General features: G+C 33.2%; 1 protein-coding gene and 1 pseudogene across 1 annotated transcript; both read left to right on the forward strand.

Moving 5' to 3' along the window:
* Positions 1-7,879: 7,879 nt before the first annotated feature.
* LOC100806267 (disease resistance protein RPM1-like) lies at positions 7,880-13,300 on the forward strand (annotated as a pseudogene).
* Positions 13,301-14,937: 1,637 nt separating this feature from the next.
* LOC100806796 (probable long-chain-alcohol O-fatty-acyltransferase 1) lies at positions 14,938-16,397 on the forward strand. Its single transcript, XM_014770268.3, has one exon. It carries the CDS (start codon positions 15,305-15,307, stop codon positions 16,298-16,300), a length of 996 nt encoding a protein of 331 aa, XP_014625754.1. The 5' UTR covers positions 14,938-15,304; the 3' UTR covers positions 16,301-16,397.
* Positions 16,398-16,546: the final 149 nt, after the last annotated feature.

Genomic DNA, 16,546 nt, shown 5'->3' on the forward strand with positions numbered 1-16,546 from the left:
GTTTTTTTTCTGTTTTTATTTTCACTGGAAACGTTTTAAAAAATTCAACCAAACACATTTTCATCACCATTTTCTGTTTTCAGTGAAAATGAAAACAGAAAACAGTCAAACCAAACACCCCCTTAGATATTCTTGAACCTAATGATTACCCTAATTGAGAAATTCTAAAGATTTAGAATTTTCAATTGCGGAAGAGTTTTTGAATTAAGATATATTCACCTTCAATTACAATAGTAAATAATAAATTCAGTTTCCAATATGCTTCTAGAACTTGAATTGGAGTGAAAATTTGGGTTGTACATGTTAAGCTTGGGGTGACCTCGTACGATAACAAGACATGTTAGATCCTCTTAGCATAGTGCTTCAGCAATTTTGGTACCCAAACTTTTATGTTCAGGTTTGATCCCATATTTTTCAAAAAAAAAAATAATGGTTGAATATATGTTATTAAAATCAATTTATATATCACTTATATGGAGTAAGATAAATTTTTCAAGGCTTAATTTTATCTTTTTGTCTCATTCATTATTTATTTTATTTAATTTTATCCTCCTAATAATAAAATCGTTAATTTGATTGCTTAATTTCAAATCGATTCAATTTGGTCTCTTTGCTCCAAATTCACTTGACGTTGTTTATTAATTGTGGGATGGGATTGAATCAAATAAAGGAACAAATTAAATTGTTTATTAAAATTGAAAAAAAAAATGAAAAAACAGTGAGAACAAGAAGTTTATTAAGGGGTCAAATTGCACCGTTTTGAAAATTAAAGTACTAAATTAAATTTTTTATTAATAAAGGACCAATGCTAAATAAATAAATAGCACGACAAAAAAGTAGGATTTTTTTTTTACTCAGAAAATTTGAAAATTTTATTGAATTCTAAAATATTCAATTAACTTGCCTAGTTTTTTGTTTATTCACTCTCTTTTTTTCCTTTTAATCCTTGATGTTTGAAAACTTCAAAATTATTTTTGATCACAAACATATTTTAACTCTCATAAAACAACAAAACAATGTTTTCTAAAATGGGACAGTTATCAGTTATTGATAAATCACTTTCTGAGTGATATTTTGTACAAACTTTTGTATTATTTTATATGCATTTTTTTGATACAATTCACATTTGAACATTAGTTTTGTATTCGAGAAGTATAACTACTCAATTGAGTGAAAGAGTAGAAAATTGTACAAATTTATGAAGATTTAAGAACTTTACATAACTTGATTACTATTGTGGTACATTGATTACGATCGTGATAATCAACATGATCACAATAAAGTGATAACAGTCATCCCTAATGTTTTTATAATAAAAATGTGATATTGATTTAAATGTTTATTTAATCTCACAAAAATCATTTAAAGAAATAGTTAGACCTAAAATCAAAATATAAATATAATAACACCAAAAATAAAAATTTAAACACATGAATTTTTAATAATTATAAATATAGATTTACCTTATGTCTTGTCGATCTAAAAGAGTTAAATTCACTGTAACTTTTATTGGTACAACTAACACTACTTACAATTACAATAAACATTGTTTTATCACATTTACACATTAGGAAGATCAGAAATTCAGTTGATGTTGTAGTAGGACAAAAATAAGGAGACAAAATCACTAACGTGTTCACAAAAATATTTAGAATTAGCTAAGGCTTTAGTTTTTAAATTTTTTTAAATTTGATTTTAATCACTAAATTCTTTTTTGACTAGTCAAAGTTTTTTAACTTTTAGAAATTTTAATTTTTAGTTCTTGAATAAAAAATTAAATCTATTATTTTTATTAATTTAATGAGTTTTTAATAATTATAAATCGATTTTTTAAAAGTTTAGAAATTAAAAATCTTAATGAAAAAAAGTCGAGAGACATTGACCCGTCAAATAAAAATGTAAGAACTAAAAATCTTGATAAAAAAATTGAAAGATCTTGATGAATAGAAAAAAAATTTAAAAATTAAAAACTAAATTTTGAAAAAGTTTAGTAATAATTAGCCCAAATATTTAAGAGAGATGCTGGAATCTCAAAGTCTTCCTATCAAGTCTCAAGGTAGACGTTGCACTAACGTTTTTGTAAACACTAGCGTGGATAAAAAAATATGATGTCAATTTGATGTAGATAAAAGTATGTCGTAATAAAAAAATCGTATTAAGTGTATATATCATTTTTTAAATTATTATTATAAAAGTTGATAATTAAATTTATTATATATATATACCATTTATGATTAGATGAGAGAGTAAAGTCTTATATTTTCGCATTAACTATATCTTGCTTCTACAAAACATTTATTCTTAGCCAATTTATCACCAGAAGACTCTTTGTAAGCATCTTTTAGTAGTATTAAACTCTCTAGGAAAATCTTCATCCAGTATTTTAATGACAACTAGGTGATCCTTGATCCTGCGAAAAAATAGGAAAGCAAATTTTGTTCTTCTAAATTAAAGACCAACGAAATAGATCAAAAATTTCCATTTTTGAAAGAAAAAAGAGAGTAAATTTTAAAGCTTAGAGTAAAACCATATGGAATGATAAGAAGGATACACCAGCCTGTATATAGCTTTTGAAAGTAAATAGAATAGCTTAATTACCCTCTTTCACCAATGGTTAACCTAGTTAAAAAAAAAAAACTGTTCCTGTGGATCAGCATTTAATTTCTTACTCATCATATAATATATTATTATTGCCAGCATCGATTAGATCAAATCAGATGGCTGACCTATTCAACGACAATTCATCATCTCGGACCAGTTTAAAGATCAATCCTCAAAATGATGAATTGTGTAAATTATTGGCGCAAACTAAAACACTAGAGCCAAATGAATAATTAAAATAATATATATATATATATATATATATATATATATATATATATATATATATATATATATATATATATATATACCTGCAAGGTAAATACTTTGACAAGTGTAAGATATTTTATTTAAATTTTATCCGTACAATAACACTGACAAATACATCTGACATTGTTTAATTAATCACATTTATATACAATTAACTAGATAGCAAATTCACAACTTGCTATAGCACGACAAAAATAAAGGGAAAAATATCACAACTTGTTCATAGTATATTTAAGATAGATGATGCTGAAAAGTTCAAAGTCTTCCTCTCGACAGATGTGATAAAATTTTTATATAACACTTATGGGTACAAAATATATAACACTAATATGCTATAGATAAAGGAGATGTATTCGAGAAAACCTGATCGCCATAAAAGTTAATCATATCTGTATAATTATGCATAGATTATTATTTTACTTAAAATTAATTTTATATTTATTGTATTTGTACAATTAAGATTAATTAATCGTGCGTGAGACTAACAAGAGTTGACACATTTGATGGAGACTTTTGTCCACACTTGCTATAACTTGACAGTCTTCCTTGACTTTACAAGAGGTGGCATGGCTTCCCCTATTGTAATTTTTCACCTCAAAAATAGGATGAATAGTACGTGAGAACATCATCTTACCTGGATATAAAAAGGGCAATATGAAAATATACAAGATATTATAATAAAGTTTGTGTCAATGTGTGTCATCGCGTGTGGCTAACATGAAATCAATACATTGATCGAATGGAGAAAGAAAGATCATAATCATAATAAGAAAAATATTAGAGCATGTTCTTTTAAGACTTTAACATGGTCTTTTTTACACACTGTTTTCTATTAGTTGAAATTGATTATTCCTTTCCTGTTCCTATTTATAAGACTTTTAAAATAATGCTTATTCTTTTTTTATAAAATTTAATTTATAATATTTCTTACACTCAATTATTTTTAAAATAAATATGCATCATTAAAAAAATAACAAATATATCAATAAACCATTAGACGAGAGAAAATTTTAATGACAAAAATAATTTTAAAAAATATTATAAATGTAAGACAAACTTATTATTATGAATTAAATTAGTCACTTTCTTTAATCATAATGAATTAGGTAATTGCATGGAGGGACTAAAAATCATAAAATTGAATGGATTTCATCAGTTCTTATTTAAAGGACCTTACTCATGATTTTTCATTTTTAACAAATTTCAATCAATAAGAAAGTGTGCTAGAAAGTGTAATGCCAACACTCAAAACTTTGTGTTGTAATACTAATTTAATGTGGTTAACTAATTTTCTTAATTAGAACAAATGAGTATTTTCTTTGGTAAATGCCAACTAGTATCCTTAACACATTAGGTAAAGAACTTAAAGTAGAAATATTTTAATGGAAGATAGAAAATTACGTTGCTCATGATTTTTTTGAATTCTCTTAATCTTTACAGTGAATATTTTCTTCTTTTAGTTTCTTAACTAGTGTTCTTTTCTTCTTTTAGTTTCTTAACTAGTGCTCTCAGGGCACAAGTTTAGCAAGACCATTTTTCTTATATTTGAGATCCAACAGAGTATGAACTTTACAGGTTTTTGTGCAATTGGTCCGAATTTAGGTTAAATTAAGATTAAATCCTAATGAGTCATGTTGAATATATTATATATTGGTTATATTTGATTTTTTTTAAAATAAATCATTCTATTGTCATTTAAAATTTTTATCTCCATTGAGTGTTGATTTTTTATTATCTAAAACTGTAAGCAAATGAATATATTAGAGAATCAAACAAACTGTAATTGGATATTCATATTTGAAGTAAAAAAAAAAAAAAGAGAGAGAGAACTAATCAATCAAACCAATTTGAATCAAAATAATTGATTTGATTTAGATTGTGAGTTTATCAAGTCAATTTGATCAATGCTCCTAAAATAAAGAAAACAAGTGAAAAAAAGAGGGAAAAGAAGTTTAAAATGACCCAATTTGTTAGATTTTCTTTTCCGTTTGTTACTATATTATAGGTGTAAAAGTAATCTATCAACTTTGTCAATCAATATTTCCGTTAGAGAATGTGACTCGTACACCATTAGTGATTGTTTGTTCCTCCGTTTTCTCGGAAAATAAACAAAGCTTGAAAGATTGGCCGCTTGAATTGATATTGCACTGTATCTGTTTAACAAGTGGTACTTTAAACATTAAACTGTTTTTTTATGATATATTCACAAACATATTTGTCTTTTTTATTCGTTTAAACTTTGTAGTTGCAGAGTTCAGATGTATATTGTTAAGCAAATAAGCTGGTAACGGAAGCATGAGCCTAAAGCTACAGAGCCAATAGAACAAGCAAACATTAATTTATTCCTAACAGGCAATTAAGTTGACAAGCAGGGCCGTTTAATTTTGTTGGTAAAACTAATACCGACAAACATCATTATTTGAATCGAATAATTAGTTTTCATACTTATTTAAAAACTGGGTAGCGTGATATGGTATGGATACGGTAACAATTAAACAATTAACATTAGCAATGGCAAATTCAGTGCTGGCATGCACGTTGTGTCTGAAACTAGGGCGGGTCATATCTAGCATGTGTTTTTAGAAGGATTCCACGGATTTGTTTCAAGGTCCCGCAATTGAGAAAACTGCTATCTTCCAAGCAAACTCGTTTGATTCGATCTAGACTAAGTTAACACAAGTTTAGTCTGCGTGTCTACTGAGTCTTGTCTCAATATGCTAAAAATGAATTTAAATACTATTAATTTAACCCGCATGAATCAAATAGACTATTAAACTCATATGAATAGTACGTGAAAATAGACTTGTGAGTTAACAGAGTTTAGTTTGAGTGTCTAGTGAGTCTTGTCTCAATATGCTAAAAATGAGTTTGAATACTATTTAACCCGCATAAATCAAATAAACTATTAAACTCACATGAATAGTAACTGAAAATATCATCTTACATACCACTGGTTATAAAAAAGGTAATATGAATAATATGTGAGAACATCATTTTACATACTTATTGGATATAAAAAATAGCAATATGAAAATATACAAGATATTATAATAAAGTTTGTGACTATGTGTGTCATCGTGTGTGACTAACATGCAATCCATCCATTGATCGAATGAAGAAAAAAAAATCATAATCATAATAAGAGAAATATTGACAGCGTGCTCTTTTAAGACTTTTAAAATGATTTTTTTTTATAAAGCTCAATTTACAATGTTTTTTAGATTAATTATTTTTAAACTAAAAATATTCATCATTAAAAGAATTAAGAAAAAGAATGTATTTACAAATCAGCCTTATTCATGATTTTTTTTTAGTTTTAACAAATTTCAACCAATAAGAAAGTATGCTAGAAATGGCCAACAGTCAAAACTTTGTGTGGTAATACTAATTTTAAGGGCTAACCATAATTAGGTTTTCTTTATGAGAGAAAAGTAATACTTCCTTTATAAGCTAAAATTTATTTTTTTAGTTTCAAATATAAGAAATTTTCAAGTAAATTTACTTTATTTAATGTTATTATCTCTAAAATATCCTTCATTTAATTGAGGTTTTTTTCAATGATTTTTTATGTTTAATATGAAGTTTCAATGAAGGATATGTTGAGAAAAAAATAATTTTTAATTAAGATTGATGAATTAAATGTTATTAATTAACTTTCTTGGTTAGTACAAAAAAATATTTTGAGACCGAAGGGAGGGAGTATGAATTTTACAAGTTTTTGTGCAATTGGTCAAAATTTAGAGGAAATTAAAATTAAATCCTAACCAGTCATATCCAATTATATATTGGTTATATTTGAAATTTAAAAAAAATAAATCAATCTATTTTCTTTTAAGTTTTTATCTTCACTAAGTGTTGATTTTTATGATTTTAAACTTTATGTTAATGCAAGGCAAAAAAAGACAAATTAGAGAATCAAACAAATTGTAATTTTTTAAAGCAAAAGAATATAGTAGAGAATCAAACAAACTGTAATTGGATATTCAAATTTGAAGTAAAAAAAACTAATTAATCGAACTAATTTGAATCAAAATAATTGGTTTTATTTAGAATGTTGAGTTTATGATCAAGTCAATTTGATCAATGCTCCTAAAATGAAGAAAATAAATGAAAAATAAGAGTAAAAAAGAAGTATAAAATGACCTAATTTCTTAGGTTGTTTATGTTATTATATTATAGATGCAAAGTAATCTATCAGTTTTACCAACAAATAATTTCTATTAGAGAATCTGATTTGTTCATCTTTAGTGATTTTTTATGAGAGAAAAAATTAAAAAAAGAATCTTTATTTTATATTTAATTATGTAGAAAATTTTAAAAAAAGTTATATATACTCAAAATAAGAAGTATATATACTAAAAAGGATAGTTTTATATCGTCCTTCTTGCATGTTCCCTCCGTTTTCTAGGAAAATAAACAAAGCTTGAAAGTTAGCCCGCTTGAATTGATATTGCACTGTAGCTGATTAACAAGTTGTACTTTAAACATTAAAATAAGAAGTATATTCACAGATATTGTCTTTTCTGTTCGTTTAAACTTTAAACATTAAAATGAGAAGTATATCATAAAATTGAAAAGAAGATTCATAAATCTGAATCTTAAAGTTTTAAATTAAAATGTGTTGTAAAGTTTTTTTATTTGATTTTTTATGGTTCATTCCTGTAAATCTTCAATTATGTGATAGCGTGATATGGTATGGATACAATGACAAACAATTGACATTAACGATGGCAAATTCAGTGCTGACATCCAACTGTTATATCTAGCATGTGTTTATAGGACAAGTGGATGATACTTTAACTTCCACATGCCAACTATTATGACTTCGTATTAATTGGAATAAATAACTACTTTATAAATTAGCAATACATCCAACTTGCTGAATAAAATAATATTAAATATTAATCAATTGTCCCCCTCTTACTACGGACATGGCTATATACGTTCAAGAACATCAAGTTTTGCAATCACAACAAACCAAAAAGCAGAGCTAACTAGCTAGACTAAAATGGCAGAAACTGCAGTGTCCTTGGCTGGTAAGCATGCCCTTCCAAAAATATTGGAAGCTATCAAAATGGTGAGAGATCTCCCAAAAGAAGTTAGAGACATTACAGATGAACTTGAAAGGTTTCAAGATTTCATTAATGATGCTGACAAAGTGGCTGAAGCTGAACAAGATGATGGAAGGCGTCATAGAATAAAAGAAAGGGTGATGCGGCTGAGAGAAGCAGCTTTCCGCATGGAAGATGTCATCGATGAATATAACATCTCCTGTGAGGATAAGCAACCTGATGATCCTCGATGTGCAGCTTTACTATGTGAGGCTGTTGACTTCATCAAAACTCAAATCCTTCGCCTTCAAAGTGCGTACAAGATTCAGGATGTTAAATCGCTTGTTCGTGCTGAAAGAGATGGTTTCCAAAGCCATTTTCCTTTAGAACCAAGACTAACAAGTTCTAGAGGAAATCAAGATGTCACCTGGAAGAAACTTCGAATGGATCCTCTCTTTATCGAGGAAAATGATGTTGTGGGGCTTGATGGCCCTAGAGATACATTGAAAAATTGGTTGACAAAGGGAAGAGAAAAACGCACTGTCATCTCTGTGGTGGGAATTCCTGGGGTGTGAAAAACCACTGTTGCCAAGCAAGTTTATGACCAGGTGCGTAACAATTTCGACTACTATGCATTGATCACAGTGTCTCAATCCTACTCTGCAGAAGGACTACTGAGGCGTTTGTTGGATGAGCTTTGCAAAGTTAAAAAGGAGGACCCTCCCAAGGGTGTTTCTAACATGGAGTCGTTGACCGAAGAAGTCAGAAACCGCTTGCGCAACAAGAGGTATGTTGTCTTGTTTGATGACGTATGGAATGAAACATTTTGGGATCACATTGAATCTGCTGTAATTGATAATAAAAATGGAAGTAGGATTTTAATCACAACCAGGGATGTGAAGGTTGCTGGATATTGTAAGAAATCATCATTTGTTGAGGTGCTTAAGCTAGAAGAACCTTTAACTGAAGAAGAATCATTGAAATTGTTTTCTAAGAAGGCATTTCAGTATAGTTCCGATGGAGATTGTCCAGAAGAACTTAAAGATATGTCTCTTGAAATTGTTAGAAAGTGTAAAGGTTTACCTCTAGCAATTGTTGCCATTGGTTGTCTTTTGTCTCAAAAAGATGAAAGTGCACCCGAATGGAAACAGTTTAGTGAAAATCTTTGTTTAGACCAGTTGGAGAGGAATTCTGAGTTAAATAGTATAACAAAAATTTTAGGTCTAAGTTATGATGATTTGCCGATCAATCTCAGATCATGTTTGTTGTATTTCGGAATGTATCCGGAGGACTATGAAATTAAATCTGATAGATTGATTAGACAGTGGATAGCTGAAGGGTTTGTCAAACATGAAACCGGAAAAACATTAGAAGAAGTTGGGCAACAATATTTATCAGGGTTGGTCCGTAGAAGCTTGGTGCAAGTATCCTCATTTAAAATTCATGGCAAAGTTAATAGGTGTCGTGTTCATGACTTAATACACGACATGATCCTTAGAAAAGTTAAGGATACAGGGTTTTGTCAGTATATTGACGGGCGTGATCAATCTGTATCAAGTAAGATTGTTCGACGCCTGACAATTGCAACCCATGATTTTAGTGGAAGTACAGGAAGCTCACCCATTCGGTCATTTTTTATTAGCACAGGAGAAGATGAAGTATCTCAACACTTAGTAAACAAAATCCCTACCAATTACTTGCTATTGAAGGTACTAGATTTTGAAGGTTTTGGTTTACGTTATGTTCCTGAAAATTTGGGGAATTTATGCCACTTGAAGTATTTAAGCTTCCGGTTTACAGGGATAAAAAGTCTACCAAAATCCATTGGCAAGCTCCAGAATTTAGAGACCTTGGATATAAGAGACACAAGTGTGTATAAGATGCCAGAGGAGATTCGTAAGCTTACTAAGCTACGTCATCTTCTGTCTTATTATATGGGTTTAATTCAATTGAAGGATATTGGAGGCATGACATCCCTACAAGAGATACCTCCAGTGATTATAGAAGATGATGGAGTGGTGGTCATTAGAGAGGTAGGAAAGCTAAAGCAGTTAAGGGAACTGTGGGTGGTACAATTAAGTGGAAAACACGAAAAGACTTTGTGTTCCGTAATAAATGAGATGCCACACTTGGAGAAACTACGTATTCGTACAGCTGATGAGAGTGAAGTAATTGACTTGTACATTACGTCACCTATGTCTACACTTAGGAAGCTTGACCTAAGTGGGACGTTAACAAGGTTTCCAAATTGGATTTCACAGTTCCCAAATCTTGTGCATCTGCATTTGTGGGGCTCCAGGTTGACTAATGATGCATTGAATTCACTAAAAAATATGCCAAGGTTGTTGTTCCTCGATTTAAGTTACAATGCTTATGAAGGTGAAACTTTGCATTTTCAATGTGGAGGGTTTCAGAAGAAGAAGAAGAAGACACAGAGGTAAGAAAAGGGAAATATCATTTTCTCATTCATCCCCTTGCTTGTTATTTACATGGATATATATAGCATTCCTCTTAACAAATCTGTGCTATTCTGCTCAAGGAATATTACATCATAACAGAATTTGTTATGCACGAATCAAGCAAGATTTTCCTAATTACTGTATTGCCCATACTGCCCTCTGCTTCAAACAAAATCACGAAGGTATGATGGCCCTGCTATCCTTCTCGTGGACCTTTCTTTTTACACCTCTGGTTTGCTGATTGTTACCATTGCCTTCTCTGTTCCAGCTTCCTTGTTGCCTATTTCTGGTATCCTATCATTTCCCGCCCTCATCAAAAACACCTTGTCCTCAAGGTGTTGGGCGTTCAAACTACAGCTTCCAAAAGCAATACCGGGGTCCCAAGGTTCATTCCGACGAACCTGCAATTCCACTAAGTATCCGTGAGGAAGGAACATCACGCGAAAAAGAGTTGGAGCAGTCCAACAAGGTAAGCTCAGAGAGATCAATAGTGGAGGCTGGAAGAAGGTGTGGGGACTTCTCCCAACAACAAGGAGGACCTCTCGAATGCCGGAGAGAAGGCCGGCAAGGCGCAAAATTCCCGGTGTGAAATCTCCCGATAAGGATTTCAGACCAATTTGGGCCGGGTCCGGTTTGGGTGTGGGGTGTGCGGCCGGGTCGTGTGTGGGTTTTGGCCTTGGGTCAGGGGTGGGTTTTGGATCTGGGTCAGGTATGGGTTTTGGGTCAAGTCCTGTGGATCCGGGTGTGGGTAGTTGCGGGTCAGGGTGCTTTATATTAGGACCCAATGGGTCTGTGGGTTCCTCATTCACTACGATGAAGGGAAGAACCCTAGAGACCTCGCGACGGCCGCCATGGAGCTTCTCCTCGCCTGTGAGGCACAGCCCGTGCTCATGGCGCGAGGCTAACTCCTCCGGGGTGAGGCAGCTAATGGTCGGGGCCTGTGGGGGTCGCGGCGGGGATGGCAGCAAAGGGGGCAAGGTTGCGATGTGAGGAGGAACCAAAGGGGCGGACGGTGGAGCTACCAGAGGTGGGGTTCGCGGCCGCGAAGACGTTTGCTGCTCCAGGAGCTTCGCGAGGCCGGCGGCCTGGTCCACAGTCGTAGGCTGATGGGCCTGAACTGTACGGCGGATCTCCGGTTGCAAACCTGAGATGAAGCAAGGCAACAGGAAGGTGCCTGGCAAGCCGATAATTCTACTGGCTAAGGCTTCAAACTCCAGTAGGTATGTGAGCACTGACCCCGTCTGAGTGAGTTTGAACAGGGCACCGACAGGGTCCTCAAATGGAGATGGTGCAAACCAGGGTGTTGCAGGAGCAAAAGTGGCTTGATGAGGAACCGGTGGGGATTTGGATGTGGGGGGGAAAGGCACAGGAGCATGGCGGGTGAAAAATGGGTTCAGGTGGCGGTTCATGGAGTGCATGGCGTCGTCCAGACGAGCAAGGGCCTCGTCGAGGTTGCGGGAGGCCATGAGGAACAATGATGAAAGCACCAATTGTTAGGGTATGAACCCTAAAGCTGGCTTCGAGGGCAGCAAACCTCCAGCAAGAAGAAGAAGACACAGAGGTAAGAAAAGGGAAATATCATTTTCTCATTCATGCCCCTTGCTTGTTATTTACATGGATATATATAGCATTCCTCTTAACAAATCTGTGCTATTCTGCTCAAGGAATATTACATCATAACAGAATTTGTTATGCACGAATCAAGCAAGATTTTCCTAATTACTGTATTGCCCATACTGCCCTCTGCTTCAAACAAAATCACGAAGGTATGATGGCCCTGCTATCCTTCTCTTGGACCTTTCTTTTTACACCTCTGGTTTGCTGATTGTTACCATTGCCTTCTCTGTTCCAGCTTCCTTGTTGCCTATTTCTGGTATCCTATCACATACTCTGTATTGTTCTGACTGTTGTCTTTATTTTTTTCCCCTGTTCTTGTCCTTTTTTGTCTTAAGTCATTTTATCTACCGGGATCAGTTGATGCAAACGACAGGCAGATAGATCAGTGGAATGTAAAGCCACCCCAGCTCTACCTTTGGACTGATAAGCATAAGGCCATAGCTCGGAAACATGGTCACTTTATCAGCCAGCGGGGGCTGTTAAGAATTGAAAGCTTTGATAAAGAAAAATCACCGGCCAGTCATACTTTGGATGATAGTTATGGTGAGAAAGGCTGATAAGACCTCATGGAAGAGGAAACGAACTGAGGAAAACGATGGAAGAAGACTAGGTGTGACCTCACCACCCAATCCAATTGATGGGAGACCCTATGTCAGGGAGGATGAGAACTACCTTAGGGAATTAGAGACAAGGCAACAGACTCGCCATTATGGTATTCAGAATCCTAATTCTGTAATGAGTAATTATCTATCTGTGCATGATCCTGCTAATAGCCACCACATGGGGCCAAGTTATCCAGCCCTTGCTTTAGCATCTGAGCCTTATGTGATGAATACACCAGCCATGCAGCGATATGCACCTCGCCTAGACGAATTAAACCATGCAAGGATGGATCCTTTGGGGTCTGAACCTGCTATAGTTGGTAGAAACGGTGCTTTTGAACGTAGTGCCCTCCCACCTGGATATGGGAGTAGGATGCCAGGTTTTGCAGCTGGTTCTCACCATATGTATTCACGCCAGAATTCATCAGACCGATTCAATGGGTAGTTTGAATGTCCATCTTTTTGTTCTCCTCTTCTACTTTTGCATAAAATTGCTGTATGCCTTAATCTGCAGAAATCATTGGGTTTTTTTTTTTTTTTTTTGGTGTATGCTGTATGCTAAATCTTCGGTCTCTATTTCCTTCCTAAAGAACATTTAGGTTTTTTCATTTTTTGGTGATCTGTATATGCAAGACCTTGGAGTGGGTAGATACGTTGTACCACCTACAAGTATATGATAAATCAGAGTTCACTATTTGAAGAATGAGGCTTTCCCTCCTCATTATTCAATTAGACACCTTTACATTCCCTTTAAATGTAGACTAAGACATTCATTCTCTTCGCCGGTCATGGGATATTTTTAACATATCTGTTCTCTCTTTTAGAAGTGCAATTTGCACTACTACCACATTTATTCTACAAGTGTTTGACATTTTCAAACTACCTTGTTTTATTTATTTTCCCAACAACATATTTCTTAAATTTTATTATTTCATCTTTAAATTAAATTTTAGTGTTTTTTTAAGAATGTCAATAGTTAAAACAATTTTACATCACAATTTAACTAAAGAAGTAATTTATTTTAATTTTCATTTATTCAACCACCAACTCCTAACATTTTGCACATATACAAGGGTTCTTCAAGTTTTTTTTTTTCATTTTAATTTTCATGTATTACATTTTCCCACTGTTATTTTACACTAGTCAGTAACTAGCACAGTAAAAGAATGCCTAAAATTTTAAGGCCACATAATTTTATTCTTAAGCCAATAAGTATTTATTAAGAAAAATCAAATTTGATTATAAATATAACTGATCTGTAGCATTAATTGCTTCATCAATTTTATTTGTTATTGAATACCCAGTCATACTTTCTTTTGAGTCGCGACCATAAGCTTGACGGTTGCTTAGTAGTTGTCAATTTCATGGAGTTAAAGCCACTAAGCCAGCAGTTGCAGATTACGAGCAACCTTTTTAAATAAGAAACGGGAGTTAATATTAATAACCAATATTTTCATCTATTTTTATATTATTATTTATTACATCAATTGCTTTTTCTTCTTATTTGTTCTTTTTAATTATCACCTCTTCCTTACTCTTCTACGTACCTTCCCCATTTTCCAAAAAGAGAAAACGATAGCTTGATATATTCTTCCGACCGAGCAAATGAGGTAGCCGGAAAAATATCGAAGTTGTTACGTTTGAAAGTTACGTGGGTAACTTCTACGTGAGAGAAAGAAAGAAAGAAAGGTGATTGGTGTAATAATCATTGTAATGGGTAAAAAAAGAGAAAAATTTGAGGGGGAAAATGCAAGAAAATTAAAATATTAAATACTGCAACTAATATATTTTTAGAGCTACACTACTAAATAAATAATAAATAAAAATTGCCATGTGACATAGGATTCATGAAAAAAACAAATAAATAATAGTTTAAGCAGCATGCCCCACTTGCATCCAAAAGTCTCTTTTATCACCTATGATCGAAAAGAAAAGAGTGAATTATAAAAGACTAACGAAGGGGGAAGAGTTTAAATTAAGTGGACTTAACATGGATGAACCAATACCTAACCAGGAGTAATAGATTTCAAGAGCTTAGCAAGAGACTAAATTCTCTTATGGAGGAAAGAGAAGGAGAAGTGAAATATATTTATTTTAGTCAACTTTTAGAATAAGATTTATTTTCATTTTTTATTACATTCATGGGTCTATTTTTGGACTTGTAATGAGCTGCTAGCTTTTTTATTGTTATTTCTAAGTCTTTTAATTATTAGATTAATTATTGGGCCTTGGGCATAATTTAGGATTATTTGTAGGAGTTATAAAAAGACTCTCACCTTGTTGGCAATTTTGATGAAAACTTCATATTAGACACAATTAAAAGAGTGTCTATCTTGGTTCTTATGTGAAATATTAAGTTCTTATAAAAAAATTATTATTTATGACGAATCATCTTCAGCTTATCAATCACTCAAGATTGTGGTGTTGTTCTTTCCATCTCTTTCTTTAAGTCTGCTTTATCCTTTTATTTTCCCCAATTTCGTAGAGCTCCAAATTGGTTATCCAGTTTGTTGATGCTAAAAATTGGATTCGTCAATCAGGGTTCCATCAAAATTACAATTCCCTTTTTTGTATTTCACCTTTGAGAGATCCTTAGATCCACCAACATTAGTCATCATTTTCCTTGACATTTCTTACACCTACAACCACCTAGATTCAAGGAAGAAAAAGAGAAAGAGAAAAGGGGAAGAAAATAAAATCAATCATGGATGGTGAAGTTGAGAGGTTCATCAAGGTATGGCTCACAACCATCTCATGTCTATGCTATTGTTATTACATAGCTTCTAGAATACCAAAAGGCTTCATGAGGCTTCTCTTCCTCCTCCCTATTCTCAACCTCTTCCCCACCCTTCCCTTCAACCTCTCTTCCTTCCACCTAGGTGGCCCCACCACCTTCTTCCTTGTTTGGCTTGGCACTTTCAAACTCATTCTTTTCTCCTTCAACCAAGGCCCTCTTGCACTATCACCCCCAAACATTCTCCATTTCATTTCCATAGCTTCCCTCCCCATCAACCCCAAACAACACTCACCAACCAAAAACAACCACACAAACAACACCCAAAAGCCAAAATGGCTTTTGCTCCTAAAAGTGCTTATTTTTGCAATGATCATACGTGCTTATGACTATAGAGAAAAGTTGCACGCTCATTTCATCTTAGTCCTCTATTGCTGTCACATGTACCTTGGCATAAAATTTGTGTTAGCCCTTAGTCCTATCTTGATTCGAACCCTTTTAGGGTTTGAGATTGAACCACAATTCAATGAACCATACCTTTCCACATCCCTTCAAGACTTTTGGGGTCGTAGGTGGAATCTCATGGTTACCCGTATTCTACACCCCACCATATACTACCCCATATACCCTATTTTCATATGCTTTGTGGGTCCCTCTTGTGCCATGACAAGTGCCATGTTGGCCACATTTCTTGTGTCATGGCTCATGCATGAGTTAATATACTATTACCTCACACGTGTGACTCCCACGTGGGAAGTCATGTGCTTTTTTGTGCTTCACGGTGTGCGCACCACGGCGGAGATGGCGACGAAGAAGGTGATGCTCCGCCGTGGGTGGCGGTTGCATCACCTTCTTCATGTTTTTTTAAATCTAAATGCATGGAAAATAATATTTAGATTAGCACAAATAATCAACATAATAGGAGGATCGTGTTTTTTTTTCATGTGTGAAATTGTCTTGGAGTAACGACAATTATCCACACTGAGTAAGATTAGTGTCAACCAAATGGGTTGGAAAAAACACTTGACCTAAAACAAAAACAAAAAAAAAACCATGGAAAACACGAGGAGCCATGAAATGGTGATCTATAACAAATATCTGATGAAAAAAAATCTATAAACAACAAGAAAATAAAAGATAAATTACATAAAAAAGCCAAATCAGATCTAGATAAAAAAAAACTCAAATTATAAAACAACTAAGAAGAATCGA

Source organism: Glycine max, chromosome 18 (genome assembly GCF_000004515.6).
Source record: "Glycine max cultivar Williams 82 chromosome 18, Glycine_max_v4.0, whole genome shotgun sequence".
NCBI lineage: Eukaryota > Viridiplantae > Streptophyta > Magnoliopsida > Fabales > Fabaceae > Glycine > Glycine max.